Raw genomic sequence first — 27,964 nt, forward strand, 5'->3', positions numbered from 1 at the left:
CAGAGCCCTTGTTCGTTGGTCTTGTCTTTTATGTCACAATAAAACAACAACTAGAAACAGTCATCTTCAAGCTACCCACAGACAAGTTTTATAGGTTCGTTGAGTAGGTAAATTACATACTAGAGTTTATACGGAGGCTATTTAAAAATTAGGAAGTCTGTTTAACTTAAGGGCAAGGAAACTTACAAAAAATTATTTCGAATTGATGAAATCATGTAAATGCTGAAGCTTTTAGGTTCTGGAAGAGAATTATGTGCCGAGGAGAGGGATTTGCAGTGTGTACTGTCAGTATGAATAGTTTGAAGACTGGTCTCAGTTAAATTGGAATCAGTTGTTGATCATTTGAAGGCAGTATTTAAATTAAGTCATTGCTGGAGTAATCAGACTTACTGCAGCTCCAATCAAAGCTAACAACATACAGAGTTAGCAGAAGTAGTTAAATGATACATACCAAGCCTGAGCCTGGTGTTCAATTCTGGGTTCATAGTGCCACCCACCCCCATTTTTACTGAAAAAAATGTATTAAGATGGCTTAAAAAGATTTAGTATGTACCCAGAAATAAACAAGATCTACCCATTAATTTTTTGGTGTTAAGAATGAAAGCTTTTAAAAGTACTGTCTACGGCTATTATAATTTATTAGAAAAATGCAGGGGGGTTTTCTGTTGTAAATGTCACCTGGAAGCTGTGAATTGGTTATAGCTGAGTAACAAGCAGGCTTTCTAAGACAGACACAATACTCTTTTTTGACTCCTGTTAAGTGATTTTAGAGGTCATTAAACGTTTATTTAATATACAATATTTTTAAAAAGCAGGAGCCATTTACATTTCATATTGTCTTTTAACAACTTTGTGGCAATTCTCTTTGGAAACAGTCTTCTCCCTCACTATTCAGACATCTCTAGGAAGTACTTTTAAAATGTGATGCTAACTGAACATTAAGCTCTAAATTTCAGTAATAAGTTCAATTCTAGTGACGCTCTCACTGATGTGGATACAAAATGGGAGTATGATGAGGGAAAACAAAATGCTTGAATATTTTTGTGTATTTTTATTATCATATGTGGAATGGAGAGTCTGATACTGTTTCCCTCTTGGATAGAGGGCTGGAATGACTAATGGCGTGTGTAAGAGTTGCGACTCTAAATAATAAACATACATTTAATAGAATGTATGCGTTGTGTAATGCAGTGTCCCACCTAACGCCCTGTCTCAAGCATCTGAAACATCCGAACCTTCAGCTTTAGATCTAAATGTTTGAACTTATGCAGCTGTGTTCTCAGCACGGGGCTGTGTTCTGTTGTGTGAAGCCTGTGCGGTCACAGAATTGATTGGAACACTTTACATGAAAGTCTCGCAAATGAAGAAACAGGAGCATATTAATATCTGACTTCTACCAGAAAAATGATCTTTCTCTCTTATTTATGGAGTTTCAGAAATCTGTACTAAAGATATTTAAGCTTTGGACCTGAGGCCCTTTTCCCTAAAGGCTGAACTAAGTAAACATTCTTTGTTTTCACTTTGGAAAATGCACAGAAGAAATCCTGGATTACTGTAAGTTCAAGTAGTGTGATCACCTTCTAAATATCAAAGTGTAGCCTTTGGCTAAAATGGTTTTTGGAGTTTAATTTTCATAAGCGTGAGCACTAGGTAATAATGTACTTTTTTAGATGAAATGGTATTAGTATCTTTTTAGGATTTGTGTGTGTGTGTGTGTGTGTGTGTGTGTTTTTCCCCTGCTTTACTGTTCGTTTTGCATAGAGTAACAGCCATAATTTTTCTGGCATTTTAAGGTGAAACGTGAATTCACAGTTCTCGGGTACATTACTGTAAGGTTAACAGGATCTCCTAGAAAGTGGATTTTTTTTCTGATCAAAAGACTTGCATTTAATAATTTAATTACAACGGCATTCTGTTAGCCAAGTTTGCAGAGTAAATTCAGGGTTTTAAGAGGTCTCAGTTATGAACGTGGTCGAAAAAGTTTATTCCAGCTGTGATGTGTCCCGTGAGAAGAACCGTGCGTGGTGGGTGAGTTGTGAAGGGTGAGCCAGGTGTTTGGGGATCCAGCTGTGAGAGAGAAGTGGCTGGTGGCAGAGGTTGCAGGTGCTGCTGGGGGATGGTCGTTGAGATGCCATGGGGAGGGAACAGCTGCAATGGTCTGGCATGTTGAGCCTTCTCCGTGCGCCCTGGGGGTGACGGGCGTGCCCAGGGCACCAGCGGTGGTGGGAGCAGCATAGCACCAGCCAGTATTAATGGGTCATTTTCAAGGTCTCATGTTAGGCTGCAAATGTTCAGAAAGATTGGTTTGCTTACCATTGTCATTGTCACACCACCCACTGTTTCTTGCTTCTGCCCCAGTGGCTGCTCTCTCTCCCTTGCTGGTTCCTCTCGTCTTCTGTCTTCTAGATCTTGGGGAGTAGCGCGGCTGTCCTTGGTTTTTGTTTCTTGTCTCCGTGCTCTCTCCGTGGGCGATATTTAGTTTTGTGGTTTTAAATGTAGCGTCTTCCATATTCTGACAACTCTCAAGTTTCTCTCTCCAGGGTGGACCTTTCCCACACATCTAACTGCTCACTTGAAGTCATTACTTCATTACTTGGCATTTCTACCTTAACATGTCTAAAGCTGAACCCTCGATCGTACTCCCTAAAATCCGTTCCTCCCTCAGTGCAGGCTTCCCTCTCTTGGAACCTGACAGCTCAGTTCTTGCTCAGCACGTGAACTCTGGAATCTTCTTTGATGCCTCTCTCTTTCTCTCCTTCCGCCTCTGCCCTCCAGTTCATCAGCTGGTCCTGAAGTAGATCCAAAATGTCACCCTCCTCCCCACCCCCACCAGGACCATTGAGGCTGAGCCACCGCAGTCTCTCACCCTTGCTGTTGCAATACCTTCTAACTGGTCTCCCTCCAGCTTTTGCCCTGGCCGCCCTCCCTTCTCTTGTCCGCCCCGGTACCAGAGCAGCCCTTTCATTTTAGGTTCGAACATGTCACTCCCCTGTTCTCGTTTTATTTGTAGTAACATCCAACGTCCTTTACCCTTCATCCATGAGGCCATACTGATCAAAACAAATGATAAAGACATTAGGAGAGAATAGACAAATCTCCCTTACAGAAGAACTCTAAATGATTTATGTAACATAACTCTCCACCCGTAAGTGTGGACTGCATGTAGCGACTTCTTCCAAAGGGCACAGTAGGGGAAGGGGGCAGCAAGTACCCCGCTGCGGAGAAACCCGACAAGCACTGCTTCAACCCAGTGAACAGGGTCAGCATCAGCATCGATGTGATGTGATGAAAATGGCACTTTACCCCGCGCTCTTCCTCCCCTCAACGCATAGCCCCAGTCTAATCATGCGGAAAAACATCAGACAGATTCCAGTTGAGGGACGTTCTGCAAAATACCTGACCAGTACTTCTCAAAACTGTCAAGGTTATTAAAAACAAGACAAATCAGAGAAACTGTTACAGTCCAGAGGAGCCTAAGAGAATATGATGACTGAATGTAATGTGCTTGTCTTGGCTGGTATCCTGGGATGGGAAAAGGGCATTGGGACTTAGTGAATTACAGTGTATCTATATTATTTCATTAGTTGTGACAAATGTACCATAGTAAGGTGAGATGTTAACAGTAGGGGAAACTGTCTTTAGAGTTTCAGAAAAATTACAAAAGAATTTTAAAATGAAAAGCTTATCTAAAAAAGGCTCTCCTTTATTGCTCTCCCCTCACCCACTGTGCCAGGCCACAACGGTCTTTCTCCTTGTGGCTTCTCTAACTAGTACTTCTCTACTGCAGATGACTGAGCTTCAGGGGCCATTTGTACTGTCTGGAGACATTTTTAGTTGGGGTTGGGGGGAAGAGAGGCTACAGGCTTTTAGTTGGGTGGAGACCAGGAATAATACTAAATGATGCCTAGGACAGCTCTCCACCCCACACACCCCCTCCCCCAGCCAAGAATCATCTGCCCCAAATGTCAATAGTTTTGAGGTTGAGAAACTCTTGTCCTTTTTCAGGGTCTCTCTTTCCCTCCATGTTTCTGACTGCAGTCTCCATTTCTTTCTGCTTTATTTTTCTCCTTAGCACTAATCATCAGCATCTGATAGACTCTTTGTTTCCTTGTTTGTCTCTCACCAGGAAATGTATCTTCCATGAGGATTTGTTAGTAGTTTGGTTCACTTTTGTATTCCCAGCATGTAGAACTGTTCCTGACATGTGGTAGGCTCTCATGAAATGGGTGTTGAATGAATCTAATGACCAAAGACGTGAATTAATGATAAAGAGAACATATATATACACTCAAAATTCAAATAGTAGAGAAAAGTGAAAATGTGAACATTCCCCCAGCTGCCTGTCCTTCAGAAGTTACCACCGTTAACAGTTTACTTCTTATCTGTCCAGAATTTTTGGGTTCATTTTTAAGCACATCCATGAACTATGCATATAATTTATCTCCCCTCCCTTTTTGCAAACATAAATGGGATCAGTTTAGTTTTTCCGCTTAATGTATCTGGACATCTGTACATGTCAGTGTATAGAGTGCTCTCTTATTTTTTTAATTACTGCTTAATATTTTATATGTAGAATTAAGCAAAAATATTTTAATTGCTTGCAGTAGAATCCTGGTTTAATACTTTGTTGTAAGCTGGATACTAGTAACATTATGTTTCCTAAAACAGAAAGTGCTTGTGCAACATCATCTTTTTAATGCTTCTTTAAGACATTTTCTTTACGTTTTATCCCTGGTTTGTAAATGCCTCAGTACCGGGATCTTTGCCTTTTAAAATAGTCTTTAACTCCATGTACCTAGCACAGTCTGTCTGCTAGCAGGTTCTTAATACCTGTAGGTTGAATTCAATCATGAATCAGAGTTTTCACTTGTTTTGATAAAATTATCGGATTGTTACATAATCCTCACATTTCCCTGAGTATTAGAACTGTTGACCAAATTAAGAGATAGCTTTGGGAAAAGATTGTCTTCTTATTTTGTTTAAACCTTAATTGTTGTTCTAGAGGCCAAAAATTCTGTCTGATTTCCTGACTTTATCTGCTGAGAAGTCATGGCTGCTAAAGCACAAGTTAGGGTGCCCGACTTGAACATGATTCAGTATCAATTAAGCTTCTAATTGCCTACAGCATATCAGGTTTTTTCTTTTTTTCCTTAATGAAATGATTAATGGGGCAAAGTTGGCAGTCGCTGAGTTAAGATACTGTAAATTAAAGTTGCCATGCTAATTTCCCCTGGCTGTTCGGCCAGCCCTTCAGTCTGCTGTTTCTGTTACCTTGGGGAGCAGTCCCATTTCCTGAAATTCATTTGAGAGGTCCTTTGCCAGGGTTGCAGCACTGTCCTCTTCTGACCATGCTCGGATGTTTGTGAAGCTCCGTTGATTTACAAGGTGAATTACGTTGGCATTTAGGGGAACAGTTGGTCTGAAAGTAATTGTCCTCCCCTGCCAGGCCTCAGCCCAGTGAACTGCCTGCCTTCCCACTGGTTCAGGGTACCCCTTTCTCAAATGTCCTCTTTCCTTCCACTTTGCCCTTGGACCTCCCTGCAGTGCCTGCCACCTTGCTGCGTTGATTGGGCCCCTCTACGCATGTTCGCTTAGATGATTTAGCTTTGTGCGTGTGTGTCTTGTGTTCGGGTGACAGGTTGTTCAGTGCCCCGAAGACAGCGGACCCTCTGTGCACTGGCTGTTGGCAGCCGTGGTGATACAACAGTGATGTTGCCAAGATTTGTGTCCCTGGTTTAGGGAGGGCAAGTTCTGTTTGACATGAAGCTCTTGCTTTTCTTTTTGTAAACTGACTGTTTTGGGCTCAGTTTGTTGGTTCAGAAATGACTTCAGTATTAAACTTGGTGATATATTTATTTTAATACCTTTAAATAGTTAATATAGTGCTAAATGAGACAGTAAACCCTTATGTAGGGAGTGAACTTAATCATTCTTATAAAGAAATAATATAATTTCAGGATAAATTTCTAGATGAGATTACAAGCTATCATTATGGGCGGTTATATAAAACCACTGTTGAGAGTTTTTTTGGTTGTTAGCTGTCCGAAGCGTCCCATGCTCGGGATACTGTAGTAGCATCAAGTTTGTGAGCTTTTGAGCACTTAATTTATTATATACAAGTAAATGGAAACAACGTTCACTCCCTTTTTAGCAGTCACTTATACTTGCCTTGAAGATTGACGTGCAGGAATACAATTTAGTTGTTACAGCTGGCAGACCTTCATCTGTTGCTCATTAGGATTCTTTGAGTCATTAAAATAAAAAAAATTGTTCTTAAACTTAGTAATTCTAGAAATATTATCAGTATTGATACTTATATTGGAAAACCATTGCATTCATATTCTGTATAGATGGAAAATGCTTTATTAAAATGTGAGGTCTAAAACCTTTAAAAAAGTACACTTTTTGTTTGTTTTATTTCCCTGAAGCAATGATTCTTGTTTTCTCCTGTTGCAGGTTCCTGAGAGTTAAGCAATGGGGAGGCATTTGGCCTCGCTTCTGCTTTTGCTCCTCCTCCTCCAGCATTTTGGAGACAGTGATGGAAGCCAAGCACTTGAACAGACTCCTGTACAGTTTACACATTTCCAGTACAATGTCACAGTGCATGAAAATTCTGCAGCGAAGACCTATGTTGGGCATCCCGTAAAGATGGGTATTTACATTACAAATCCATTGTGGGAGTTAAGGTACAAAATTGTCTCAGGAGACAATGAAAACCTATTCAAAGCTGAAGAGTACGTTCTTGGAGACTTTTGCTTTCTGAGAATAAGGACCAAAGGAGGAAATACAGCTATTCTTAATAGAGAAGTGAAAGACCATTACACATTAATAGTCAGAGCACTTGAAAAAAATACTAATGCTGAAGCACGAACAAAGGTCAGGGTGCAAGTGCTGGATACAAATGACTTGAGGCCATTATTCTCACCTACGTCGTACAGTGTTTCTTTACCTGAAAACACAGCCCTGAGGACCAGTATTGCAAGAGTCAGTGCCACGGATGCAGACATAGGCACCAATGGAGAATTTTACTACAGTTTTAAAGACCGAACAGACATGTTTGCTATCCACCCCACCAGCGGCACTGTCGTTTTAACTGGTAGACTTGACTACACAGAGACCAAGTTCTACGAGATGGAAATTCTTGCTGTGGACCGTGGCATGAAGCTGTATGGGAGCAGTGGTGTCAGCAGCATGGCCAAGCTCGCTGTTCACGTAGAGCAGGCCAACGAGTGCGCTCCCGTGGTAACAGCAGTGACTTCATCACCGTCGGAGCTGGAACAGGACCCAACGTATGCCATCATAACCGTGGATGACTGCGATCGGGGTGCCAATGGCGAGGTCGCTTCTTTAAGCATTGTGGCAGGAGACCTCCTTCAGCAGTTTAGAACGGTGAGGACCTCTCCAGGGAGCAAAGAGTATAAACTCAAAGCAGTTGGTGACGTTGACTGGGACAGTCATCCTTTCGGCTACAACCTGACACTACAGGCGAAAGATAAAGGAAGTCCTCCCCAGTTCTCTTCTGTAAAAGTAATTCAGGTGACTTCACCACAGTTCAAAGCTGGGCCAGTCAAGTTTGAAAAGGAGGTTTACAGAGCAGAAATAAGTGAATTTGCTCCTCCCCACACACCCGTGGTCATGGTGAAAGCCACACCTAGCTATTCTCATTTGAAGTATGTGTTTAAAACTACACCTGGAAAAGCTAAATTCAGTTTAAATCACAACACTGGTCTCATTTCCATTTTAGAACCAATTAAAAGACAGCAGGCCTCCCATTTTGAACTTGAAGTAACAACAAGTGACAGAAAAGCCTCGACCAAAGTCTTGGTTAAAGTCTTGAGTGCAAATAGCCATCCCCCTGAATTTACCCAGACAGCCTACAGAGCATCTTTTGACGAGAATGTGCCCATTGGCACTACGGTGATGAGTGTGAGTGCTGTAGACCTTGATGAGGGTGAGAACGGGTATGTGACTTACAGCATTGCAAATGTGAATCACGTGCCATTTGTGATTAACCATTTCACCGGTGCTGTGAGTACTTCAGAGGACTTGGACTACGAACTGATGCCACGGGTTTATACTCTAAGGATTCGGGCGTCAGACTGGGGCTTGCCGTACCGCCGGGAGGTTGAAGTCCTTGCCACCATCACTCTCAATAACCTGAATGACAACACACCCCTGTTTGAGAAGATAAACTGTGAAGGAACAATTCCCAGGGACCTAGGTGTAGGGGAGCAGATAACCACTGTTTCTGCGATTGACGCGGATGAACTGCAGTTGGTGCGGTATCAGACTGAAGCTGGGAATGAACTGGATTTGTTCAGCTTAAATCCCAGCTCCGGGGTATTGTCATTAAAGCAGTCACTCATGAATGGTTTAGGGGCGAAGGTGTCATTTCACAGTCTGAGAATTACAGCTACAGACGGAGAGAATTTTGCCGCACCATCGTACATCAACATAACTGTGGCTGCGCCTCGCAAGCCGGTAAACTTGCGGTGCGAAGAGACTGGTGTGGCCAGAGTGCTGGCAGAGAAACTCCTGCAGGCCAATAAACTACACAGTCCGGGAGAGGCTGAGGATGTTTTCTTTGATTCTCACTCTGTCAATGCTCACACACCACAGTTTAGCAGTACTCTTCCAGCTGGTATCGAGGTAAAGGAAAATCATCCTGTGGGTTCCAGCATACTTTTCATGAATGCTACTGACCTTGACACTGGCTTCAACGGAAAACTGGTCTATGCCATTTCCGGAGGAAATGAGGATAGTTGCTTCATTATTGACATGGAAACAGGAATGCTCAAAATTTTATCTCCACTTGACCGTGAAACAACAGACAGATACACCCTGAATCTTACAGTGTCTGACCTTGGTCTACCACAGAAGGCTGCTTGGCGTCTTCTGGAGATCAGAGTCCTGGACGCCAATGATAATCCACCTGAGTTTTTACAGGAGAGCTATTTCGTTGAAGTGAGTGAAGACAAAGAGATAAATAGTGAAATCATCCAGGTTGAAGCCACAGATAAAGATCTGGGGCCAAATGGACATGTGACGTACTCTATTCTTACAGACACAGATAAATTTTCAATTGACAGCACGACTGGAGTGGTTAAAATCGTGAACCCTTTGGATCGTGAAGAACAGCACGTGCATTACGTAAAGATTGAAGCCAGGGATCAAGCCAGAGAAGAACCCCAGCTGCTTTCCACGGTGCTTCTGAAGGTATCATTAGAGGATGTTAATGACAACCCACCCAAGTTTATTCCCCCTAATTACCGTGTGAAAGTTCGAGAGGACCTTCCAGAAGGAACCATAATCATGTGGTTAGAGGCCTATGATCCTGATTTAAGTCAGTCTAGTCAGGTGAGATACAGTCTTATGGACCATGGAGAAGGAAACTTTGATGTGGATAAGCTCAGCGGAGCAGTTAGAATCATACAGCAGTTGGACTTTGAGAAGAAGCAAGTATATAATCTCACTGTGAGGGCCAAAGACAAAGGGAAGCCCATTTCTCTGTCTTCCACTTGCTACATTGAAGTTGAGGTCATCGATGTGAATGAGAACTTACACCCACCAGTGTTTCCTAGCTTTGTGGAAAAGGGTGTAGTGAAAGAAAATGTCCCTGTTGGTTCATCAGTGATGAAGGTATCAGCTCATGATGAGGACACAGGAAGAGATGGGGAGATCCACTATTCCATTCGAGATGGTTCTGGTGTTGGTGTTTTCAAAATAGATGAAGAAACAGGTAGGTGTGTTTTTATTACTGTGGTTTGCTCTTCCCTTTCATTTTTTTCTAAAGTAATTATGCCCTGTGCTGGCTCCTTCACAATTCCCCATTGGCCTCTGGTAGGGCGCAGTGCATGTCCATGCTTTTTGTCCTGTTGCACATGTCTTTGTATAGTAAGCCATGAGGATGGAACTAGAGGAACCTGAATGAGTTGGCATAAAATGAGTAGGAAAAAAATCAGAAAAATTGAAATCATTACCACTGATAATATACAGGTTTGTTCTGTATATTATCAGAAGCATCTTTGTGGTTTTGCTGTAACTTTGAGAGGCCCTTCCAGAGTTTTTCCAGCTAGTAAGGTTGAAGACTTAGAAGACTACTCCACTACCTAGCATGCTATTCAGACATTCGTGCACACCTGCAGATTAGGCAGTGCACAGAGAGAAGACCCTGTTCTAAAACTTCATGCTGTGATCTGCTTGACTTAGTACCTTCTTCGGGTTTTGTTTGAAAGGCAGATGTAGGCTGTAGAATGTCAAACTGAGGGGACCTGGCTTTGAATTGTGGCTCTTTCAGTTGTTAATTTGGTGGTCTGGACAAGTTGATTACCTTTTTAAAACTGACTTTCTCCATCTTTAAGATGGGGACACTCAAAATTACTGTAAGATTTATGTGGGCATAAAGTGAAAATAACACGTGTTAGAGTCTATTTAACGTCTCTTGGAAATGGTAGCAATGCTCTGTTACGATATTCTTTCCCCTAGAATAAGGTCCTAAAACCAGAACATTCAGGATAGCCAATTTATGCTAGAGTGTGTATTTTTTGTTTTGCATTTTGTACATATCACAAATTTAGCTGCTTTTCACAGATTTTATAGTTATATATCAGTCTCCCTTGATGGGGCGTGAGCTGTGGTATTAGTTTGCTGGGGCAGCCATAACAAAGGTCTGCCACAGACTAGGTGGCTTAAACAAGAGAAATTTATTTTCTCACAATTCTGGAGGCTAGAAGTCAAAGATCAAGGCAGAGTAGGTTTCTTCTGAGTCCTCTCTCCTTGGCTTGTAGTTGGCCATCTTCCCCCTGTGATATCACATGATCTTCCCTCTGTATGTTTGTGTCCTCATCCCTCTTATAAGGATACCAGTCACAGGGGACCACTCCCTAATGACCTCATTTTAACTGCTTTATCTCTTTTAAGGCCATGTCTCCAAGTACGGTCATGTTTTGAGGTACTGGGAATTTAGAACTTCAGCACATGAATCTTGGGGGACACAGTTCAGCCCAAAACCACGTTTAAGGATGGGCTTTTAGCTCATGTATTTTCTGTCCTCAGCACCTAGCAAAAAGTGCCTGGCGTGTAGAAGCTGCTCATTAAATGGTTAAAGACTGAATGAGTAAATTAATGATTATTTTTGCTTTGAATGTTCTGCTTTCTGAGAATGCTAGTGGAAATAGAAGGAAACTGGGTAATCGCAGCAATAATCAGCCATAGGTGGGGTTCAGTTTGTTTATTAATCTCATTGATGTTTCCTTTATGAATATGTGCATTCTAAAAGGGGTATTTTTCTAATTACATTAAACCTTTAAGTTTTTATTTAGTAATACCACAAATAAGTTCTTCAGTCAGTACCCACCCCAGTACCCACTCCCATATCTAATAGTTGTATAGCACATGAAAAATAATTATTGTCCTAGAAATAAGTGATTTTAGAGACTATACAATTTTTAATGTGTTTTTGTTTATTCAGGGGGTTCTTTTTCTAGTGAATTATATACCACTAGCATGTGGTACAGATCTGCAGATTACATGCTACTCATCTGAAATACCTGTAATGGTTCAATTCAAGAGAAAATAGCATCACCAGCAGCAGTTAGTAATCACCCATCTGAAAAGTAGAATGGATCTTTTTTCTTTTCATACTCTCTGATATGAATTAGTTTTCAGGTACAATGGCAACGTAGAAAAATACCCAGGATTTAGTAACTGAAGCTGAAACTATGAAGTGTTTTTGTGAATTTCATAAGGACAATTTTTCTTATTTTTTTCTTTTCCAAGGTGGGCTTTGAAAGCCTGTGAAGAGAACTGTTGTAAGTTAAAGTTCAGACAGAAAATAAAAACAAAATCTTAATTTACATTTCCTTGATGTCTTAAATTATATGAGCACAGCCTTTTGGATATTTTTCTTTCAAGTAAGAAGAGTATTTTTATTGTTGCTTTTTAAAGACCTATTTAGAAACTAATATTTTTCGTCTATAAATTTAAGAGACTGGGATATTCTTACTATCAAGGGAGGTGGAGTAACCAACCAACTGAACAAGGCTGTATTTATTCTGAGATACATAATTTATAGTAGTTTTCAAGCTAAATGGCAGTGCCAGACTTTTCCAGTGGTAACTTAGTGAGAGGCCAGGGGATGAGTTGGGATTATGGGCAGTGGGGTAGGAACTGTTATGCATTGGTATAAAGATTGAGATTTAAAGGTGAGAGAAAAATTGGAAATTTCTAGGTCATCTATTGTGCAGTCCTTGCTTTACAGAGGAAAATACATAGCACGCAGCAGATTTATGTTTGTGTGCTTTTTGAAATTGAATAAAGGTGATGTAATAATATTTATACATTGCCCTGGTATACATTGCAAGATATTTTCTTTTTGGCAGTAGAATTATCAGCCCAAGTTATTTTACAGAGACCCCTGGCAAGACACTTGGTATCATAGTATAGAATTCTTCATGAAAAGTCAGTATGTTTGTGCAGCAGAAATACTAAAATTAGATGTGCTAATTTTTCATTTGGGGTTTGTCTCACTGATTGGGAGAAGTGTGGGAAGGTGGAGTGCAGGTGGGAAGTGTGGAGAGATGCCTGTCAGATGAAGAAACGTAGGGGCAGTTCAGGGACACCGTTGGGCACCCCCTAGGACACAGCAGTAAAACTCCGGTGTGAATTGGAGTTGGCCTGGCCCAGTTTGGGTTCATTAGCACCTTTCAGGAACTTCAGTCTCTGCTCCTTGCCCATTTCTGCTGAGCCTCCTTTCCCTCTAGGGATACGTTTCATATGAGGTTGATGTCTGTGGGCCTGTGCAGAGCTGCTGTGGGTGTGGAGCCCACGAACCTGCCCACCTCATGGTCTCTTTGCTTCCTGCCTTTGACTTAACTTTAAACTCTGTAGTGTTGGTTGAATAATATAACCGAGTTTTTGTGGTGTTTTACCTATTTCAACATTGTCACATACGCATATCATTTGTATGCTTCTCATAGAACAGAGGATATATTCAGCTATCTGAATTTAGTTCTTTTTTTTTTTCTTTTTCTCTCCTTTTTTCTTTTTGTATTTTATTTTATTTATTTATTTATCCATGGCTGTGCTGGGTCTTCGTCTCCGTGTGAGGGCCTTCTCTAGTCGCGGCAAGCGGGGGCCACTCTTCATCGCGGTGCGCGGGCCTCTCACCATCGCCGCCCCTTCCGCTGCGGAGCACAGGCTCCAGACGCGCAGGCTCAGCAATTGTGGCTCACAGGCCCAGGCGCTCCGCGGCATGTGGGATCCTCCCAGACCAGGGCTCGAACCCGTGTCCCCTGCATTGGCAGGCAGATTCTCAACCACTGCGCCACCAGGGAAGCCCTGAATTTAGTTCTTATTATTTTTAAGATCCTCCTTTTTCTTTAAAAAAAAAAAAAAAAAAAAGCCTACTTAAATTTGAAACATCCCCTGACAAGTTGTTTTTTTTGGAAATGGAAATTCTATGGACTACCTAAAATATGTAGTTGGATGAACAGCCCTGTCAACTGAATTTTGTGCATCTTTTGCTAATTGGCTTTGCAGGGAGGCAACACGTACTTGCAGTATGGGGGTGACAGTCATTTGACTCATCAGATAATCTCTCACTGTGTCATATGCTTTTCCTGGAGAGGCCACTGGCTGTTAGTTAACTGTTCTGACAAATCCAAGCCCACACGATTGATTGTCCATTGGAGGTTTGGAAAGGTCGAGTGTTAGGTGAAACACTATTTGGAAAGTCAGTCTTGTTAGAGAGCCAATCTCCAGGGCCCTAATTAAGATTCTCCCCTTTTTGTCTCCTTAAAATCTACAGTGAGGGTTGTAAAGCAGGTTTAACAGAAATGTTCGTGGAGTACGTATCTTGGAAGCATGTGTAATTTCACATTTAGGTTTTTATTTTCCTGACTTTATACTTCTCAGCGTTCACCCCATTCTCACTTCCAATACGTTCCTGGTTGCCTTGTTGTAAGCTTCACAGTTGAGCAGAGTAGAATCTTGGGGCTTCCTCCTGGAGATCTGTGGAATAAATTCAGTTTAGTGTTCTTCACTGATGAGGACCCCTCCAAGTTAATTATTACTTGAGCACCAAGTAAAACGTTGTGGGTTTTTGCTAATTTTTAAAACTAAGGATAATTTTTAAAACTAGCAAAATGCTTGGCCAAAAGTTTCTTTTCAGTTGTTAATAGGACCTCGTATTGAAGCAGTGTTTATTAGTTGAGCTCTGTTGCACCCATGTCTGTATTGTAATGGGATGCCTTTTAGGTATGTTTTCCTTTCTGCCTGGAGTACTTTGGTTCAGTTTGGCTGTTGGTGTAGTGCAGCCAAGCAAGAGTGTTTTCCCCTTGTGACTCTACATATTCGGGGAGACCAAGTATTTCACTAAGATAAAAGCAAATTTCTGAACTTATTAGTGCTGTGTTACTCTTAGACTCCCAATCCTGCTTTCAGGATTGAAATTTACATTTTGATGAAAAGACTTGGAATGAATTAATACGGAAGTACAGCTGTTGCAACAAGATAAACCACTGTTCATGAAATATGGGAGGGAGAATAAGGACTACATTTTTCTTGAGAGAACCTGGCCACATTCTCATTACAGGGGAGCGTTTATTGCGCCATTCCTGGATCACCCGTTTGGAGACTGGCTCCTGGCCTGCCTTAGGGGATGCAGGAGGAACGATTTGTGTAATGGGAACAGAAGGGAACAGTCCAGGCTAACCTTATTGTTGACTTAAAAAACCTTTTCCCAACTTAAAGTAGGATATTCTGCATACAGCCAGGGACCTATGTTTTTTCCCAGGGCCACTTCTCTCATGACAGAAACTAGAATGTAGAGGAAAGCTCTTAATGGGCTCAAGCATCATGACCAAAAAGGCTGTAAGAGTGGCTGAGAGCTGGGCGGCCGCTAGAAGTGTGGTCTAGTGTGGTGGGACCAGGCGCTGGGTCTAGAATTCCGGGCAGCAGGAACTTAAATAGATACTGGTGGGAGGCCCATTAGGGAGTGAAGAAATTTGCTGATGAAAGAGCTTTTGTGTTGCCATCTCCTCCCTTAAGTGGCCACAGCTGCTGTCCTGTTCTTTCTTTTTGTTCTCCTCCTCAGAAAGTTGAAGAGAAAAGAAACTGATTTCCTAGCCAACAGTGAGATTGAAAAATCGGGCTTTGGCAGAAATTATGTGATGACAGTGTGTTGTTGCTGTGTCTGGAAGTAAGAATCTGTGAATCTGAGTCAGGGCAGGGAGGGTGTGGTAATAATCCCACTGGGGAAGGGACCCTCCTTTGAAGCAGGGGGATTTTAAGGTGAAAATAGGATCTAATTAGAAATCCTAAGGAAATTCCATTTTGTTTTAAGAGGAAACAGAGGATCAGCTTTTCTTTAGTTATTTGTATGATATTTAACGAGTTGATGCTTTAAGTACCAAGTGAATGTGGCTGGAGGAGGTGTGGGGATATAAAGCCCTGTGATTCCAGGTGGTATTACGTTGTTTAGCAGCATGTGGTGAAGGCGTGCAGTGCCCTGATACAATCCTAAATGATGTGTGAGGGCCAGAACCTGGGGGGGATGCGGTGGAAACAACTTGAAGTATGCTCTCTGGCTGCATGCTTTCAGTGATAATGACAGTAACGATGAGGGGCGTCATTGTAACAATAAACCACAGAGACTTATTGAGTGTCACAACCAGTGCTGTTCTAAGCACTCTATATGTATTAGTTTATTTAATCCTCACAAGTACCAGATAGTTACTGTTGTCGCTATGTTACCGATGAGGAAACGTTCACAGGTTAAATAAGTTGCCTAAAACCACTTGAGTACTAAGTGGCAGAACTCGGGAGCGTGTGCGTGCAAACACTGCATTGGACTGCCTCTTACTCAAGAGTGAGTGGTCTTGAGATGCTCTAAGGGAGCCCATTTAAAGTTGAGTGGGATTCTGGGCTGAACGGTGGTGGGCTGGGCTGGGCTGGGCTGGACCCTTCAATGCTAAATTTGAGGCTTGGTCTTGAAGGAGTATTGACTCTTAAGAATCTTCCTCCTTCATTTTTTTCTCAGAACGATGTATTGCTCTTTGGCACATTTAGTAGAACAGGATTTTAGTGTTACAGAGCGGTAGCATTTAAACAATTTAATATTATTGCACTGAACTGATTAGTAGCGGGTGAATCACGTTGAGTAATATCGTGAGCTTCCATGTCTAGTGGAGATGGACAGGTGTCTCACCTGTGTTTTCAGTTGTGAAAGTATGACCTTCTCATGAATAAAAATGCTGCCTGTGTGAACTGTACTGGATGTTAGTTGAAGCCTCTTTTCATGGAAACCTTGTTTTAGGTGGTTGTTAGGGTCCTGGCTAACCTTTAAAACCAATTTAATACACACAGTAGCTGAAGCTGGCTTAACCCGCGCTTCTTCTTTGAATGGAGTTCCTCGTGGTCGTTGTCTTGCACTGTCATCCTCGATGCCTTGGCCTCAGCCATTGTCCTCACCACCATGTGGCATGAGGCATGAAAGCCTTAGTGAACCTCTTCTCCTTCTCAACCCTCTTGGCAGGGAACCATCTTTATGTTCTAAGAGTGTTGAAGAGTTGAGTGCTCATACCTTGATGAGCGGCATATGTGTGTAGAGATTTAATACCCCATTAACCTGTAGTGTGTTCTTTCTGTATTGCCTGCCTTGCCCAATTATGAAAATTGAGTAGATTTTAAACTTTAGTTGTTTGTCCATGTTGGATTTTTTTCTTAACCGTTTAGTTCCTGTTGTTTTGACTCTGGATTGTTTTAGTTCATAAGTCTGTGTTTGTCAAGTATTTATTATCTGTTAGTTTGTATTTTGTGTACTCCTTTACTTTGCAGCTACCTTCATGGCACTTAGTTTTTAAAAAACCAAACCATGTTGCTGTAAATAGTGCATTCTCACCATACAGGACACAATGCCACAAAGCCAAGTCTTTCATGTCTTCGTTACTGGGAATAAATGGACTTGGAAAGATTGCTCTTCAAGGGCACATGGCTGAATGTGTTGAACTGGCAGTTATCCAGTTTAACGGCAGTGATAAAAGTCGAGGAAACTATTCACATATATACTTCAAGGGCCAGTCTTATCAACTAACTTGCCTTGGCAATTGAAGTACGCTTTCTCCCCTCAGAATATCTGCTATTGTATTGAACCTGTTTCATTGCTAGGCCTCCAAGTAGCTGAGTAAACTGACCTGTTGAAAGAGAATCTTTAGAGGTGTCTATTTATTTTATGCTGGAGAAAGTCTACCAAATATGGTCTTTTTAATTTTAGCCCAGTTGATTTTTCTTTTTTTTTTCATTTTTCCTTTTTTTTTTTTTTTTTTTTTGTTAAAAGTTACCCAGCTATTTCTGTAGTTTCTTAAGACTTCTTTCTAATTTGTGCTGGTTTAGCCATATTGTGCGCTTATCTTGCTTTCTTCATATTTATCACCATCAGTATATAATTATAGTTAACATTTATTGAATGCTTACTGTGTACTAGCCCTATTTTAAGCTCTTTATTTTATTGTCTCATTAGATCATCACAGTAATTCTTGAGTAGAATTAGATGGTAATATACTCTGTTCATTGAATTTTGAAATATTTGTATACGTATATATATTTTTTAATATTTATTTACTTGGCTGCATGGGCTCTTCGTTGCAGCACGCGGGCTTAGTTGCCCCGCAGCATGTGGGATCTTAGTTCCCCGACCAGGGATCGAACCTGCGTCCCCTGGAGTTAAGGTGGAGTCTTAACCACTGCGCCTCCAGGGAAGTCCCCATACATATATATTTTTAAATTAAGTAGTGTCATAGGAATTGATGTGGTTTAAGGTGTGACACACTGAGGGTGTTCTGGTAATACAGAGGTGGTTCTTGAGCAGGGGCGTTCCATCTCCATGGACTCCTCCTCAAAGCTTTTAGTGTCCCTATTACATGAAGTCCAAGCTCTTCAGCATAGCCTGTGATGCCCTAGTAAACTTGCCTCCCTTTTCCAATGTCCTTTGCCTGTGCTGCCCTCATCAGCTCTTGTTCATCCAGGTGCTTTAGCCAGGTGGGGCCGGTCCCTTCCCTGTCACCCTCTCACCCCTCTGGGCCCCATTATTTCCTATCTCCCTGCCTTTGGGTAACACACTGACCACTTGATCGGCTCTTATTTTCTCTAACTGTGCTTTAATAAATCTTTGTTGACAAGCTTTCTCCTTCATATGGAGCTAATTCTTTTCTTGTATGTATTTTTTTTCACTTTAAGTATCACTCTAGTGTAGTTGTTTATTTACAGTCCTTTTCTTAGTTGTCAGCTCCTTGTGTGGGTAGATTCTAAATCTTTTACTACTGGGTTCATGTAATAGGCACTCTGTAAATATTTGTTAGGTTGGCCTAATGAGCCACTGTTGCCTCTCCTGAGAAGCGTTTCCTGAGACCAGTCTGCTAGTCTGCTCCTCTTTGTTCCCCCTTCTGTACATGTCTGACTCGGAGTTTTTTGGTTTATTGGTCTTTTTCATGTGTGTCTCCCAGAATTCAAGGACAGAGCACAGTCTTGCTTTTCTTTCTGTCCGCTCCTAAGCACAGTGGCTGACAGCACTGCATAGCCTTTGTTCCACAAACAGATCGCAACATATAATAATGGTAGTCATGAAAGGGGTGTCAGGCCTTTCTTCTACTGCCCTCCGGGATACCTGTATCCAGATCTTCAAAACAGTGGTTCTTCATGTTTTCAGAACCACAGAAACTTTTGAGAATCTGTTAAAAGCTGTATATTCTCTCTTCAGAGATTCAGCAATTTGGTTACAATACCAGGGGCTCATGAAATGCTAACTCTGTTCATGGACCCTCAGTGTCCTTGGACCCCTGGTTTTAAGTCCCTCTGTTCTAGAGGTTTCAGGGTGGCCAATCGTCACAAGTTCTCATAAGGGAGGACCAGAGGGCGAGGAGAACAGTGATAACGATGGTGACAGTGGTTAATGACAGGCATTTGTATAATGCTCCACAGCCTGCAAGTATTTCTACATACATTATATGGCACTTAGTCTAATATGTGCTTATACAGTGGGTTTTATTTCTACTTTATAAATGACGTAGGTAAACCTTTGCAACGGACAAATAGAAATCACTTTTCTGTGTATTTGTACATGTGGGTAAAATGTACAGATTCAAGAGAATCTGTCATCCAAGGCTATTTCCAAGTGGAGTAATAAACTATAGTTCTTTGCAAACCTGTATCTTCAGATAACCCTGTCTCCCCATTAAGGTGTACAAGACAAACGATTATAATAAAATATTAAACAATATATCCGTTTTTAAGGTAAGCAGCTGTCTGGGCCAGGATTTGATCTTTAGTATTGCCAGCTTACCGTGGAAATCCTCCATAGCTCAAACTACTAGTATGCCTTTGTTAAGGTAAAATAATGTGAGATAACGTAGACTTCTAATATTGAACTTAAATTTCTTGACAGATTGGATTTTTATTTAAATGGTCTTAAAAATCAGAGCATTTGGGATTTAATAAACTGTTTTAGTTCTGTAAGTAGTCCCTTATTCAGTACAAAAGAAAAAATTTGATGAGTAATGCTTATTTTTAAGGCTACTGTTTATTATAAAAGGAGCATTAAATAACTTTACAGTGAAAGATGAAATTAATGTGTATGTGGCAACATTTTCTGATCTGTGATTTACAGGTATTGATATTCATATCACTTCCAGTCAGTATGTTATGTCAGTTTTTGTAAACAGTGATTTTGGACTCTTTCATGAAGTAATATGTTTTCTTTATCACAAGTTGAAGACATTTTGTTAGTGTAAAACAGCTTTTTAGAAAAGGACTTTACATTTGAATTAACTTTTAAAGTATTTTAAAACAGTTCAACCATAAATTCTTAGTTAAAAGATTCTCTAAGATCCATTTGTTTTTAGTTTTTGTTTGTTTGTTTTTTTAAAATAATTTTTCAACCTGAACCCCCACTCATTTTTATTGACAGTGCCCCAATTTTTTTTTTTATATAGTAATCTTTTATTTATTTATTTATTTTTATATTTATTTTTGGCTGTGTTGAGTCTTCGTTTCTGTGCGAGGGCTTTCTCTAGTTGTGGCAAGCGGGGGCCACTCTTCATCGCGGTGCGCGGGCCTCTCACTATCACGGCCTCTCTTGTTGCGCAGCACAGGCTCCAGACGCACAGGCTCAGTAGTTGTGGCTCACGGGCCCAGTTGCTCCGCGGCATGTGGGATCTTCCCAGACCAGGGCTCGAACCTGCGTCCCCTGCATCGGCAGGCAGATTCTCAACCACTGCGCCACCAGGGAAGCCCTGTTTGTTTGCTTTTTAAATCTTGGCCACACCTCTCATGGCTAGTTTCCCTGACCAGCGATTGAACCTGCCACGGCAGGGCAGTGAAAGCACCGAATCCTAACCACTAGACCACCAGGGAGCTCCCTGCTTTTAGCTCATTAACTTAACTGTTTTACTTGCCTGTTTAGTCTTAAAGCTGGTTGACATCAAGCTGTCTCAGATATCTTTATCTTGTTGCAGTTCTTGGGGCGCACACAGCTGGTAGTCAGTAAATACTTGTTCAGTGATGGTCATCTTTTGATAAAGCCAATAAATGTTTGTCACATGACGCTGTTCTTTTGATTTGTTCCTCAGCTGAAGGTGTGTACATTTTTAAATGAAAAAAAGACAAGTTTGCCATGTAAAAACCAAGTTAGTTCACTGGTTGAGGCATCAGAATGGAAACCCGTTACTTTTAAAGGATAGATCTAAAACAATTTTTTAAAGTATTTTTTCCTTAACAGCGTGATGACTTCATGTAGAAGATGAAAGCTGATTAGGAAAGCATGAACATGAATAATATCCATGTTTGTTTTTAGTTAGCTCAGTGTTGTTTGTTTTAGTTAGCTCAGTGTTGTTGGTTTTAGAAAGAAGTCAAACTAAGTATCACATCTACAGAATATAAAGCTTTATAATTTAAGGCCCATGATTTTTCAAATAATGTGTTTTGCATAGTGTATATTAAGAACTATTCTAACATTTTAAAAAATCTGCTTTTGTCATTTTACGTGTCACAGTAGGAGCTGTATGAGGGCAGAGACCTTTGTGTTGTGCCTGCCTGTATTGCTAGTGCCTAGAACTAGGCCTGGCACGTAGTAGGCCCACAGCAAACACTTGGTGGATTGGTACAGTTTGAACTTGAAATAGATTGTTACCAAATAATAAAAGGAAACACATATCTAGGTAACCATCATTGGGAAAGACCTTTTAAATTTGTTCTACTGGGAATATATAGAGAAAATTATAAAGGGGTAGAAAGGTGTCATATGTGCTACAGGTCCACCTGTTCTTTTAATGCACTTAAAACTGATCTTCCATTTAAAATACCCTTTTCCCCATACTTCTGAAATAGCTCAAAACAAAAGAATTAGAGTAACAGCCACAACAAAACTTCAGTGGCACTGCCGATTCCTTTTGTTTATAATTTGCTGGCTCGAGAAGCAACTTCGTTTGTCAGATTGGGTTACCAACACCTAGAATTAGAAATCCTAAATTCTGTGGCTTTCTAGGTGAGTATACCTGCCTTGGGGTTTGTTGTTTTCTTGGGCTATAGAATAGCCTGTGTCATTCTCTGGGAAACATATTTCCTCTGTTTTAAGTACTAAAAGATGAACATCCATTTATATTGTATGTTATTTTGCAAACATTTAACTCTTGAAAGACTTTCAGATTAGTAGAGCCTATTTTTATTTGCTGGTGTCATTATTGATGAATTTCCTAAAGCTTAAAAGAAGTAATTATTTCTAGAGTCCTAGAGTATTTTTGAAACTGTCAGTTTTCGGCAATAAATTGAGCACATATAGATGTACTCTTTTAAAAAGCCATTTGTTGTTTATTGTAAATCTCTTGGTTATTTCTGTTAATGGGGTGCTATTTACTTATAGCAAATCCTTCTTTTAAAGCCTAGTAGAATTAAGGAGAAATTCAATGAGCAGACTATGTTAAGGAGAGTAATATATGTAAAAACTAAAAATATTTTCCTCATCTAAGTGACTGCATCTAAATTTAAAAAAAATATTTTCCTCATCTAAGTGACTGCATCTAAGTTTTAAAAAAAAATTCTTATTTGCTCTTTGTCTACTTTTCTTGCTTACTTAGGGCATCTAATTCTAAACCTTTCATCCATATGAATAGACGGTTAGCAGTAGCTAATTCAGTTCACTTTGTTTTTCTAATTTATACGTAACTCTTTAGGATGATTAAAGGAAGGGCAGAAAACCTTTGTGGAAGTTATTCTCTATGTATTTGGGTAGAGATCTGTTCGGAGGAGGCACATTTTGGTGCCTGAGAACCAGTTGAGAGTTACGAGAAATGGAGAGATGATGTCTAGTTTAAGTTAGGTTTAATGAGAGCGATTAGAAGATTTAGTGGAGTAAACGCAGAGAAATCCAAAGCCAAATTGAAACTCTCATTATCTTTGGGCCGATGTGAAATACTGTGAAGGAAGTCACAGAGAACCATGTTATTTAGCCTTTTGTTGGGAAATAAACCACCTTAAACTTAGTGGCTTCAAACAGCCGCCTAAGTTTATTTAGGTTACAGTTCTGTGGGTTGGTAGTTGGGGCTGGATTCAGCTGGGTTTTTCCTTTGCGAGTTTCATCTGAGCTCGCTCATGTGTTGGGGCATTTGCTGTCAGCATGATGGCTCAGCTTCTGGGAGTTGGCTAGATTTTGGTTGGGGGCCGGGGCTACAGCCTTACATGTGTCATCATCCAGCAGACCAGCTTGAATTTGTTAACATAATAGTCTCAGGGTTCCAAGAGCTGGAGAACAGAAGCAGCAAGACTTTTTCAGGCCTGTACTCAGAACTCATATGTTGTCACTTCTCCCACATTCCTGGCTGAGCAGGGTGACTCAGTGGGTAGAAAAATAGACTCCACCTCTCAGGAGGCGTTGCAAAGTATTGCGTTCATTTTTCAGTCTACCACAGTCTCTTTAGCTGGTTTTTTCCCTTCGAGGAAATTCCTTTTGAATAGTAAATGTACATAAGAATTTAAAGGCATTTGAAAATTGTCTGTAAAAAATATCTATAGTATCTTGAAAAGTTTCTACCTTACATATTCAGCTATACATAAGGTTTTTAATGCTGTTAAAACATTTCATGGTTTTAAAATACTTCTTTAAGTTATTTAAAATATATTTCCGTGTAAGCTAGAACTTGATCAAAGATACCAGGAGTATGCATGAAGAGTAAAGACACCAAAACCATAGTCTTTACTCCTTCTCAGTTTTTATCACAAAGACTTCTGAAGTTGCCTGTCCCCAGGGAATTTGAGGATCCCAATTTTTGAACAGCATTTTAATGCCAAAGGCAGAGATATTGAGTGTCTGGTAAAGGTAGCCAGGAGGTCTTCACAACAGCCTTTGGTTTCTGGATGTTGTTTTTTACACCACTTTTCTTGCTAATTAATTGTCACAAATTGTTTCATTTATTGCTTTTTCTTAGAGGAAGACTTGGGGGAAATGGAATGGGAAGTACAGGGACAATTTAGGGGACATTGAAAGAGGCAGGGAACATAGGAGGGTGCATTGCTATCTCTTGGCTTCGTACACGTTCCTTATACCTCTGCTCACGTTTCCGCTTAAATGGAAACATATTAAAAATAATTTAAAGATGTATTTTAATGCCACTTAGTATTGTATTAAAGTTAGCTTGTATTAGAGTTACGTGACATATATGCAACAGAATAAATAGGAAAATGCCCTATGACATTTCAAATCTCAGAATTTGAAACAAACTCATAAATGTACTGACTGACTAAACCTTGTGATGTTTCTGTAATTTGGGGGAGTTAATGGAAATTTGGGGAGTTAATGTCTTTAAACACGTTGACATATATGTGGAAAAGGAAACTTGTGGCTATCTTTTTTTTTTTTTTAAAGAAGATATAATTAAACCCTGGTTAGTATTATTTTCCTCAAAGAGATTAGAAAAACAAGCAATGAAAAATAATCCTCCTTAGAGAAGAAAAGAATAAGTGACCTCAATAAAGTATAAATGTTTGTTCATTGTTTATTGCTATACAGTGATCATTAAATATCAAAATGAATGTTCTTGTTTCTAATAAAATTCTTTCATAGGATGAAATTAAGATTCTACAACAGAAGTTTAATTTAAGTTTCATTAGAAACCTAGTCTAGAGATGCTGACCTAAAATTTGATATTTTAATAAATAATGAATCTTGAATAGAGTATATGGAAGATCATTTTATCTAAGAGAATAGCAGTCTTAAATTCTCTATTTTGGGATTAGAGGTAAATCTGCATTATGATAGATACCTAATCAGTACAATCTGTGTAACCAAAACAAAGCACAACAAAACAATTTGTGTCCCAGAGTAGACTATAAAACCACTTATTAAAAGTATCCTATTGTTTAAGCATTTTATTCTGATGCAAGTGCCCATATGAAAAAAGTGAGCCTATATTCGCAACTTATATTTGCAGAATTGTGTAAATTCTGCCAGTGTTTTATTTTTTCTTCAAATCTTCAAAGAAGAGTTAGTTTACAGCTTAAGGCAGCATTACTCAGTAGGACCGTCCATGTATATAATTTTAAATATTCTAAATGCCACACACACACACAGACACAAATTAAATAAGTGAAATTAATTTTGACAATATATTTTATTTAACATACATTTCAGCATGTAATCAACATAAAAGAGTGTTACTGAGACCTTTTATGTTTTTGGTTCACGTGAAGCCTTGAATTGATGTGTATTTCGCACGTACAGCACACCTCTGTGTGGACCAGCCCCACTTCCAGCGCGGCGCAGGTTGAGAGAATTGGGTGGAGCTCAACTACTCTAAGAAATAGTTGTCAATTCGAAGCAGGGCTCAGTCCCCCAGTGAGGTGGTGGCCCCACGTCTGTTCCTCCATGATTGGTTGGTGCACCCTTGCTGGGAAGGGGTGGTGGGAAGAGTTAAGTGGTTCTGCGTGACGAGTTTGGTATTGTTAGGAGCAGATACCTTCCCGGGATGGTATTCAGTGAGGATGTTAAAAACTCACTATGCTGGTGTTGCAGAAAATTTCTTTGTCAAAGGTGCTGCTGGCTTAGATCCTGGTGTGTAAAAATATTACAGTGAAGCAACTCTTGTGATGTTAAGCTAGTGTCAAAGCTGGATGGAGACTCATTTTGCAGTCATTTGACCTGGGCTGTCTGTCTCTTGCTTTGTGTTAGTGGATGTAGGAAAGCAACCTAACAGTTAATTTCAAATTAGAACTTTGTTTTCAATTAAAAATTGTCTAGTGATAGCTTTTGTAAAATTCTGAGTGAATCAGTGTCTTTTTTTTCAGGATAAACAGCTCTTATTAAACTAGTCCCATTCACGGTGCCTTTTGGGTACGTATTTGGGGTTGGTAGCATAATTCTAATTTGATTTGACCTTTGAGGGCCAAATCTTCTTTATGTAAATGTATATGATGTCTTAAGACAGTTTTTACCAAGTGATTTTCCAAAAGATGTGATTAGACCAGGTCTTCCATTTCCAAATGAAGCAAAACCTGTAGTAATTAACAGACAAGTTCCTATGGGCTTGGGAACTTGTTAACCTTTGTAACCCAAAACCTATATTTTTCATACTTCTCTTTGGGATTAAGGGCAATGATGAAAAGTAGTCCTTCTGTAAACTTGCTCTTGTGTTGCTTCAGTTTTAATTCTTTTCAGAGTTAAAAAGTCCATATTTTCATATTTTGGGATTTTTCTGTGTAAATTTTGGGATGTGCACACTGGGATGGTTTTTGTCCTGCCATGTTCTAGTAATGACACTCTTCATGGCATTTGAATGGACAGGTGGTTAAAACCTGCTATACCATGCAGGCTGCCACTGGTATCTCACAGATCTACCTGCTTTTGGGCTTTAACAGTTTTACATCAAAACTTGTGAATGAAGCTTAAGTAAATATGTTTATTTTGTGCTGGCTGCTGGCCGGGAGTCTGCTAAAGCAGCTGGAGATTTTTTTTTTAACCCCTGCCGGGTGAACCATCACGGTGACAGGTAATAGCATTCCTCAATGAAGCTTGAACTCTCCTCCCGCCCCCCCTTCAGGACTGTAGAATGTAGGGATTGTCTTGCTCTGAGCCCTGTTGATTAGGTCACAGCCTGGTCTTCGGAAAACAGAGTTGCCCTGGGGCCACCTCACTGCAGGGAATTTGCTAAAGCTGGTGTGAAAGGGCCACATGGGGTCTCCAGATTACCTTATGAACAGGAATCTGTTCAGGGAGCAGAGTCCTTATTAAGGACTATTAACTTTTTCAGGCTTCTCCTTGGATTGAAAAGCACTTGGAAGCGAAGGAATAATAAAAGGAAATTGTTGCCAAAGCCACTGAAGGTGCATCTCGAGCCATCTCTGGGAGTGCATCTGTTCAGTTGCAAATTTATTTCCTGCTTGGGGCTTCTGTTAGCTTTAGAAGTCCCCTTTTAAGGTCTTGAAAGGGGAGTTTGAAAATGATTACATAATATTGATTCTTTTCTTTGAAGAGTTGACTCTCCATAGCATTTGGGCAAAGTTGGCAGGGAACCACTTGCATTTGTAAAATGAACTTTATTTTCCAATTTAAAAAAACAGTATATAACCATTATAGAGCTCTGGGAAAATGTAGACTATTATGAAGAAGAAAAAAAAACTTCTTAAAGTTCTACTGCCTAGAGCACCACTGAAATTTTTTCCTAACTTGTGTACACACACACACACACACACACACACACATGCACATGCACACACATATACATACCCATATGGCTCCAAGTGCTGGATTTTTTAAAAAGTAAACTTAACACTGTGCATATTGCTTTGTTGACTTCCTTTCAATATACACATCCAGGGCCTTTTGTGATTTTTTAAAATATTCTTAGAGAACATGATTCTTAGTAATATAGTATGCCATCACAGAGATTAATTGTAATATGTATAACAATACCTAGTTTTTGAACACTTAAATTATTTCCTTTTCCTTGTACTGTTTCTCTGTTGCCCTAGCATAAATTCCAGGAAGTGGAATTACTAGGTCAGAGGAAATAAAAATTTTAAAAGTTTTTTGCTACAAAACAAATTGCCGCATTTTTACCCATAAATAAAAGCCTCATCAGCAGTTTAAGAGAGTTCATCTCTCTGCATTCTTGCTGCCACTGACTATCTGGATTTAAAAACAAAACCCAAAAAGGTACCAATATTGTTAGTGAAAAAACTTTAATCAGGGAACTATCATAATTGAAATGGTGATTGTTAATTTTGTGGCTGTACTTCTGGTTATGTGTTTGAAAATTCTAATTTTTATAAACCAACTTTTTGAGACTGTACTCTTTGATTTAATTTAGCTTTTTAAATCTTTGTCCCCAGTGGCATCTTAATGCTTCTTTGTTTTTTTTTTAATGTATGATATCTCTTATGTGCTAAAGGTCCTGTGGAAAAAATAACTCTAAAATGGAAGTTTATTTTTTATTTCACTTGGTTAGATACTGTTTACTCTATAAAAGCATATGTTTAGTATGAATTTCTAAGGTTAGCTGCCGTGAGGCTTTTCAAATAAAAAGTGTGATATTACTGTTAAAACCAAGAATACAAATTCTTCTCTCTTCCTTCCCTAAGTGGTCCTTGTAAGGTAATTCACTATCCCACATCCATAGTCTCACATCCATAGTTTATATATACTGAGTAGCATAGTGATTGAATTAAAACAAATTATCTTATTCATGGGATGGTTTGAGAACAGATTATCCAAGATTTGTTATCAGGCAATAGGCAATTCCTTCACAGCTATTAACTCAAATTAAGTACCTGGGAGAGACTGTGAAGCTGATAAAAGACATAGGTTTCTATTCAAAGAGAATTGCGTGAAGAACAGTTTTTTTTTTTTTTTTAATAGCTACTTTATTTATTTATTTATTTATTTTTGGCTGTGTTGGGTCTTCGGTTCGTGTGAGGGCTTTCTCTA

At 39.9% G+C, this 27,964-nt stretch overlaps 1 protein-coding gene across 5 annotated transcripts in view; it reads left to right on the forward strand.

Moving 5' to 3' along the window:
- The window catches only part of FAT1 (FAT atypical cadherin 1), a 124,483-nt gene that overhangs the window by 9,839 nt on the left and 86,680 nt on the right, over positions 1-27,964 (forward strand). For all 5 annotated transcript variants that reach the window (XR_009006494.1, XR_009006495.1, XM_007173985.3 and 2 more), the window contains exon 2: positions 6,457-9,739. Coding sequence is in view for 3 of the 5 variants with exons in the window: in XM_007173985.3 (XP_007174047.2) it covers positions 6,475-9,739 (3,265 nt within the window). In the remaining 2 variants the exon portion in view is untranslated. The remainder of the gene's footprint in view (positions 1-6,456; positions 9,740-27,964) is intronic.

The sequence above is a fragment of the Balaenoptera acutorostrata genome, chromosome 21 (genome assembly GCF_949987535.1).
Source record: "Balaenoptera acutorostrata chromosome 21, mBalAcu1.1, whole genome shotgun sequence".
NCBI classification, from domain to species: Eukaryota; Metazoa; Chordata; class Mammalia; order Artiodactyla; family Balaenopteridae; genus Balaenoptera; species Balaenoptera acutorostrata.